At 36.0% G+C, this 8,976-nt stretch overlaps 1 protein-coding gene across 1 annotated transcript; it reads right to left on the reverse strand.

Annotated features, from left to right (window-relative positions):
• Nucleotides 1-3,478: 3,478 nt before the first annotated feature.
• Nucleotides 3,479-4,278, reverse strand: LOC141719120 (uncharacterized). The gene is made up of 2 exons (XM_074521502.1): nt 3,930-4,278; nt 3,479-3,714 (listed from the first exon to the last, which is right to left on the reverse strand). Exons 1-2 carry the CDS (start codon nt 4,276-4,278, stop codon nt 3,479-3,481), a joined length of 585 nt encoding a protein of 194 aa, XP_074377603.1.
• Between the last annotated feature and the right edge of the window lie 4,698 nt (nt 4,279-8,976).

The raw sequence follows: 8,976 nt of genomic DNA on the forward strand, positions 1-8,976 counted from the left end.
AACAACACTTAGTAAGCTAGGTTTACAAACACCCACTAAATGGATCTTAAACATGAACCTTAAATAAAGTTAGGCCAAAGATTTTACCTTTCTTGAAATCTTGAGATGTGTTCTTGAGGATGGTGGAGGCTTGGAAGTGCTTGGTATGATTTTTGGAACCTAAAACCATCATTAAAATCAAGAAACCAAAGAGAGGTTACTATTCACACTATTTACTAGTGAGTTTCTTGAATTTATTCCACCCATCAAACCTTGATAAAAAGAGATGAAAGATTTTTCTTACCTTAGTTTAGTTGCTAGGAGGCTTGCGAAATAATTGTGGGATTTTACAAGAACTAGAGCTTGGATTTTTGAATTGCAATTTCCCTTTTTTCTTCAAAATAGCCGAATGGGGCTAAATGGGGGTGGGGGGGATTTATAGCACTTGGTTGCTTCTCTTGGATGATTTCTAGGTTGCTTCTTGGAAGGTGACTTGATATCTTTGCAATTTGATCTTTATTCTTCCTAGGATAGCTTAGGTTTATTCCTTGTCTCCAAATCCATGGACATATCTTTGTAGCTTGCTAGCTTACAAGCTAAACTACAAGGTTAGCTCCTTAGCACACTATTTGCTAGCTAGCTTGGTCATCCTTGGGTTAGCTCACTATTTGATGAAGTAACCATGGTTACTTACTTACCATGGTTTAGTTAGTGCGTTACATTTAATTAATCGTTTACGCGTTCGCTCGGTTACTTAAACGTTCTCCGCAATACTTATTCGTAAATGGTTCGTAATGTAATTCTTTTCGTATTTATTCCTTATATTTTTATTTATCCTTATTGAATATAAATCCATAGGATTTTAATCTCGTAATTATATTGTGATTCCCGTAATCCTTGATAAGTCGTAATTACAGTCATTTTTCAAAGTTCGTTTTCTTCGAAAACTAATAGCGTTTACATACACTTATTTGGTACGTATAGTTGTAATATCGATTCCGAAACTCATTTTCTTATGCACTATATAGTGTGGGCTCAAAAGTTTTTCCCGTTTGTCAGGGTTACTATTCATTAAACATTTTACAGGGTCTCAAAAATTCGAGTTATTACATGCGAGTATTCTGATTTACCTTGATATACGTGAACCAAGTAGTTTTCAAATCTATCTTCGTATTATATAGAAATACCATGAACTTTCAAGTGTCTATTGCAAGTAATTTAACCTTATTTGAAGATTGTTATGCAAGTAGATCAAAATGTCATATTATGCTAGTATACCAAAGTAATTGTGATGTTGAACCATGTGTAAGTTATACCCATTAACCCCAGTTTGAAGCCCAAAATCCAGTCATTCCTTAAAGATTGTTAATGATTGTTTGATAACCTTATCCTTACCCCTAAGCGTGATACCCTGTTATACCTTGAGCTGATGATCACGTTCTTTATATTTCAATACCTATATCATACCTGGAACCAGTGATGCTTATCTTCTTGATATTTTAATACCTATACCTTATTTGAAACCATTGCTTTAAGCTTAGTCTGGCATTACTCTTTCATATTATCCGATAGCCTTACTAAATCTCCTTGTCAAAGTCCTTGTAAATAGAAACCTTTCAATTGCCCTGATAGAGTAAAGTCTAGTGGATCATGGCCCTAGTGGATATATTCCCAGTGTTTCAAAGTGGATTTATAACCCTTGATAAAGATGTTTACTGTTTAAGAAATTAATTGTCAATTGGCATCAGTTTTTGAAATGATTAAAAAATGTGGATTTTCAATCCCAAAGAGGGACAAATGATTTCTTTAAATAGTGGATCTGGACAGAGACGCAAGTCCTTTCCGCACTTAAATTGTAGGCATAAAAGTTGCCTAGGGATCCCATTAATGTTTTAGAGACCAGCGAGGTTCGGGATTACTTCGCGGCTGATCACCGGCTATAATCCGTAGCGTCATAAAATGGTTTTTGATTAAGAAATGATTTTGGAAATATTTTGATACAAACAAATGATGCCATCACCCAAAAGTCCATCTCTTGTAATTGTTAGCTCTATCTTCACATTGTTACTCTTTTATCTCGTTTTATTGTACAGCACTTCTTGAGCATTTGGCTCACTACTTATTTTCACCCTGATATTACAGCTAGCAACTATGGTTAGATTCAAGCAGACAGCACGTAAGACTTGTGATGCTGATGCGTATGTTTGAGCTGAGGTAGAATAATAAATAGTTTTGTGTGAGGACTCAATATTAAAAATCAGGTTGTAATAGTTTATAGTATCGGGCTGTTCCAAACCCTAAATTGTAAGATCTTGGATTCGGTTGTGTTTGCTACCTTTTGTTAACTATTGTAATAATTTGTATAAAATGTATTGTAAAGTTGGGGGCGTGACACTAGAACTCGAGATATGCATTTTTCTTTTTGGTGGTTTCTGATGGGCAGTTTTCATACCTCTCTGCAAAGATATGGAAAAATGAGGGTCTTACACTGCTTAAATGGAAACGTAGTCTGAGATACGAAGTGTAGCTCATCTCAATAAATTTCTAAAGAACTATATATAGAATTTTTTTAGTGAGAAATAAAGGAGATACATCCTTTCTAATTTACTGTTCTCATTTTGGCCGAGTTGAAAATGAAATGAGGGAGAGAGAGAGTTTTTGATTTGTTGCCTAGTTGCTTCTTGTATAAGTTTTAGATTATTTATTGTATATAATCTATATATGAATATCTAGATCATATCTTACTAGCATGGCCAAAATTTCAAAGCCTATACTATAGCCAAGTACTACAACCTACATGCTAGCTTACTATTCACCATATTAGGTTACTATGCTCTTTAGGTTGGTTACTATTGGGTTGCTAACCTTGGTTACTTTCTTACCTTAGTTAGTTTGCATGGTTTGCATGGCTTGATACGTTTTATTTATTCACTTATGTGTTCATTTGGTCGCTATTGACTATGTGTCCAAGAAACTAAACTTCCTTTAACCAAAACTCGCATTTAGAAAACTTCACGTACATCTTCTCTTTCCTCAGAATTTCCAAAGCAATCCTCAAATACTCCATATGCTCCACTTCCGACCGTAAGTAAATCAAGATAGCGTCAATAAACACTATCACAAACTTTTCCAAGTACTTCTTAAATGTTCGATTCATAAGATCCATAAATGCAGCTGGCGCATTTATCAACCTAAACGCCATTACCAAGAACTCATGGTGTCCATATCTCATTTGAAACACCATCTTGGGTATATCTTCCGCCTTAATCTTTAGTTTATGGTATCCAGATCATAAATTGATCTTCAAGAAACAAGTAGTTCCTTTCAGCTGATCAAATAAATCATCGATTCGCAGAAGAGGGTACTTATTCTTGATAGTCAACATATTGAGTTCACGATAATCGATACACAATCTCATGCTTTCATCCTTCTTCTTTACGAACAACACTGGTGCACCCCACGTGGATACACTCGGTCAAATAACTCCTTTATCTAACGATTATTGCAATTGCATTGCTAGTTCCTTCATTTCAATGGGCGCCATTCGATAAGGGGCTTTCGAAACCAGTTCCGTTCTAAGAACCAAATCGATCATGAATTCAATCTCTCGATCTGGAGGTAGTCCAGGTAATTCATCAGGAAATATATCCGGAAACTCTTTAACCACAGGAATTTCTTCAATCTTTAGGGACTCCTTCTCCATATTCTTTACGTAAGCCAAATAAGCTTCGCATCCTTGTCGTAACAATCTTCTTGTCTAAATTGTCATTAGAAACTTCTTATCTTGCTTCTTTCCTTTGAATATCTCCTCGATTCCATCCTTGGTTCTCAATTTCACTTTTTTGCTTCTATACTCAATTTGCGCATCGTGGTCGCTAAGCAATCCATTCCGAGAATAACGTCAAATTCTCCTAACTTAAATAAAATTAAGTCAGCAGAAAAGTGCCGACCTTCTATAACAACATCGCAATTAGGACAAATTCTATTGGTAGCAACTCGTTTCTGATTTGCTACTTCTATAATCAGATTAGATTCTAGAGGGTATGCCACACACTTTAGTCTGTCAACAAGGCTTTCAGAAATAAATGATCTAGTAGCTCCAGAACCCATTAACACCTTGACTTCTACTAAATTAATAGCAAGCGTACATGCTACCACATCTGCATCCTGCACTACATATTTCATTGTCATATTAAATATCCACGCATTTGGCTGAACTGTTTGTGCTGGTGGAGGCGGTGGTCCAACAATCCTAAAAACATTTTCCTTCTGAACTGGCTCCTTGCAATTTCTTGCCATATGTACAACTTTTCCACACTTAAAATAAGTCATTTATGGCTTCCCCGTACCCATAGTGCATTCCGTTGAGTAATGGCCTTTATGATTACACTTGAAACACGTCACATTGAGCTTATTGCACCTTCCAGGGTGCCTCTTTCCACAAGTCTTGCATTCCTGAATTTGGGGTCTGTTATCCTTTGTTGACTATCCATCTTTCTGAAAATGATTCTTTTGACTCTCATTTCTGGGCTTAAACTTCTGGAATTTCTGATTCTGACTTCCAGCATTCCTTCTAAACTTTACTCTGAACTTAAAACTCCCTTGGTCTATTTCTGAATCCTCAAAATTCTTTTTCTTCCCTTCATTTTCCTTCTTAGTTGCTTTTCTTTGTCCTTCCACAATCATGGCCTTCTGTACCATAGCAGTATAAGTCCTTATCTCAAGAAGAACCACTTGACTACGAATCCATGGCTTAAGTCCTTGTTGAAACCTTTTAGCTTTTTTCGCTTCTGTATTCACATATTCAGGCACGAACCTTGCTAACTCTAAAAACTTCACTTCGTACTCTGCTACCCTCATATTCTCTTGCTTTAAATCCAAAAACCTCATCTCTAACTGATCTTGCATGTAACTCGATAAGTACTTCTCTAAGAACAACTCCGTAAACTTCTGCAAAGAAATTGCTTCTCCTTCTTATAACGCCTTTGTAGATTCCCACCAGTAACTAGCCTCATCCTTAAGATAATAACTTGCATATTGCGCCTTCTTTTCATCCTTGACTTCTGCTAACTCAAAGGCTTTCTCCATCTCTCTTAACCAGGATTAATCTTTAATCGGATTGGGAAAACCTACAAATTCTGGGGGATGAATGGATTGAAAGTGTTTGAAGTTTTCGATTCTCGAGGCTGGGGGTTGTTGCAAAAGTTGAAAGAGTCGGTTCATCATAGGGGTGTCTTGGTTTTGATCTTGGTTTTGAGTTTGAGTTTCTTCTTCTTGGTGATTTGGTGAAGTGGCCATTTTATAAACCTGATGAGCAATTACTTAGCAATACGATGGCATGATATATATAACAATAAAGATTCTTTTTAGGAATAGTTTTTCGGGTTTTAAGTTTTACCCATTTGCGCATGCAATCCTATTACTACATAATTCACCGGTTAGGGTTTTCACATGACATAAAGTATATTATCGCAAATGTGTTGAATACGATTATTTGGAAAGCAGGATATGCAAAACAGTTTATAAAACTCAGGGTTCCACAATTTAGAAATAAGTTACATAGATAGATAGTTGATGAAATTCATCGATTCTCAGTAAGGTAACAAAGGTACTCGGATAAATAGTTCAAATAAGTTCTGGGAATAAGGTACAATACATAGCATGGTTAAATAGAGGAAAAATAGGAAAATATCCCCCTAACTTCTACCTAACTACTACCAACACAACCAACACTATAATAGATCATAATACAGCATAAAAGGGATCCCGCATCTGACCAAGTATCCCAAAGCCTACCGGCGCTGAAAAGAAATAACAACAACAACTACTATGGGCTCTACAAGATGTCCCATCTAAACTCACACCCAACTACACATGGCGATCCACAATCTCCCTCAACACAGACAACATCTAACACACAATCTTATGAACTCTGCGGGCCTCGGCCTCAGCATCACTGCAAGAAGGTCCCTCCTCCAGTCATCTACGGGTAACCTGCTCCATCATATCAATACGAACATGCCACTCGGGCCCTGGCACCAACATCTGCAGCCTAGACTCTGGGGCCAACCTGTCTACTAGAGATCTCAACTCAGGTATACGAGCAAACACAAAGTCACGGTCCCGGGCCAAATCATCACTAATATGGGCAGGTACAGGCACAAAAAGCACTCTGTCAGGAGCCGGGGACTCAGGCATAGGAGCTGGGGAATCTACCTAGCCTCTGGGGAATCAGGTACTAGTATCAGGGGACAAACTATCCTCAGAATCAGCATCACTACCACTACTAGGGTCCTGAGATAAAACATAAAATAACAGCCAAAAAACAGCATTAGGGTTAAATAAAACTTCCAACTTATTCGATGCCCTAAGTCTAATTGCTATCTTGACCTATTTACTTAATTAGACTATACCTAATAGTCTAACTCAACTCCATGTGATTCGAACACTCTCGATAGATGTAATTACCCATAATACCCATTTATCCTAACTTGTCTTAGGAACTAGGTCATGTAGCTCTGATGCCAACTTATGACGCCCTCAAACTCGGGTTAGGAATGAGGACCTACAACACAATTATACTAATATAATAACAGCAGAAATAAATTATGATACCCCGAAACTAACAGGATCTAACAGGATAAATTATGAGACAAGATTACAATTACCAAATATAATTTAAACCAAATTATCCGATTCCGACTTGGAATTGGCAGATAACCTAAAGTATCTGATTCAGCTAATACACTTCCCACCAACTTATTGTCACTTGCTCACACAACATCTACCTGCTCTGGCATCTGAAATCCCACAACACGAGAAGGACCATCAGGAACGCTCTTGTGAGCGGTGCGCCTAAGTCTGGCCATCTTTTTGCTTAATTGTCATGATTAGATCAAAGCAAATAAATGAGCAAAGAAGCTCAGCTAGTAACTATATAAACAGTTCTAAATTTCAACATAAGTATCATCAATTGAGGCATTCTATCTTAAAATAAAAATTAGGTGGCGGCACTCTATCAATTTCTAGGAAAGGGTTCCAAAAGAGTATTTCAAAGCTTTTAGGATTTAAATTCGAATAACCAATGGTTCTCAAGTTTAATCGACAGGGTTCTCAGAGAAAGTTTCACACTTTGAGAGATATATCACGTTTAAACTATGAGCTTCAATATAAAAGTATTGTGACGGGTTCTTAGACAAGATTCTCAAGACTTAAAGAAGATTCAACTCAAACTATTCAATTTCAAATCAAAAGAAAAGCATAACGCTTGTTGTAACATTTATAAACATTTACTTTCATTATTCAACAATAAGAACCCTTGATTAAAATATCCATCTTTTAAGTATAATATGGGTGATCAGCCCGTACCGACCTCCATCTGGTCGTTAAGGTACCTATGGCATTATTTCAGCCTTATATTAGACTAGACCCGCTAGCCTCTTATGTGATTGGACTATTCTCACTAGCCTCTTACGTCTTTATCCAATCCATCATGAATTTATTTAAAAAAAATTATGTTGGAAAACAAAGAATTTGACTAAATTCATTTTTAACATTACCAATAAGTGAAATCGTTTGGACTCATTCAAGTCGAAAGTCATTCTTAAGTTCAATTCAGGAATTCAAGGAAAGTGAACAAATCGAAGGTAAACAGGGATCGCAAGTTAAGGATATCGATTAAAGGTTAAACAGGGTATAACAAGGTCGTGATCAGAATAGTTCCAAATCACAACGCATAAGCATGGCACGATGATTAGCAAAGGAATCTAGTTAACAAGATATGATATACGAAAGGTTCGTTATGATTCTTTTATGGTCAAAGGATCATAGGTTATCAAAATATGAGAACAGGGTATAATCATTTGGAACAAGAGACTACTATTAGGGTTTATTACAAGGATCAATAACGAGTTTATCATAAAGATCAATAACAGGGTTATCACAAGGATCAATAACAATTTTACGAATATTCTTTATTCTATCAGTGCATAGCATCAATAATCTCTCGATAAGCAATTAATAATAGAAGTAGAGTTACTTGCCAAAAAAACTTTCCTATTTTACGGAACCTGAGCTACTGCCACCTAAGACTTACCTAATTAGAAACCTAATCAATTTGTGACATTTCTCATAATGTGTAGCTTCTAACCCTATACAATATTCGATTATCTTATATACACATGCATTACACATAGCACATAATATTATATACCTTTATACTCTTTATATAACCGATTGTAGTAACCCGATTTTTTTAGAATTTATAAAATGTTTGATGAATAGTAACCCTGGCGACTGGAGAAAACTTTTTAGATCACACTATGTTATGCATGGAAAATTTAGTTTCTGAGTCGATACCGTGATTATACATACCAAATAAGTGTATGTAAATGCTATTAGTTTTCGAAAAAACCGAACTTTGAAAAATGACCGTATCTACGAGCCATCAAGGAATACGAGAATCACAATATAATTATGAATCTAAAATCTTACAAATTCAAACCCAAGTACAAGGCTTCAAAGCATAAAGGACGTATACGAAAGGATTTACCCCACGAACCGCATACGAAGATTTATTACGAAAATGAATAAGTGACTAAGCAAACACATAAGCGAATAAATAAAATGCATCAAACCATGCAAACTAACTAAGGTAAGAAAGTAACCATGGTTAACAACCAAATAGTAATCTACCTAGTGAACATAGTAACCTAGCTAGCAAATTAATGAATGTGGTACTAAGCTAGCAATATAGCTTAAAAAATAGCCTAGCTAGGAAGATTGGATAAGATTTGTATATCTAACAAATATATACACAAAGATTTCATCACTATCCAAGAAGCAACCAAGAAAGCAACACAATTTTATCTCTTCTCCCACACAAAAGCTTCATTCAGCCTTTTTGAAGAAAAGAAGAAATCCAAATTCAAATCTCAAGCTCTAGCCATGGAAAAATTCCCAAATTAATTCCTAAGCTTCCTACATATAAAACTAAGG

Source organism: Apium graveolens, chromosome 4 (genome assembly GCF_009905375.1).
Source record: "Apium graveolens cultivar Ventura chromosome 4, ASM990537v1, whole genome shotgun sequence".
NCBI classification, from domain to species: domain Eukaryota; kingdom Viridiplantae; phylum Streptophyta; class Magnoliopsida; order Apiales; family Apiaceae; genus Apium; species Apium graveolens.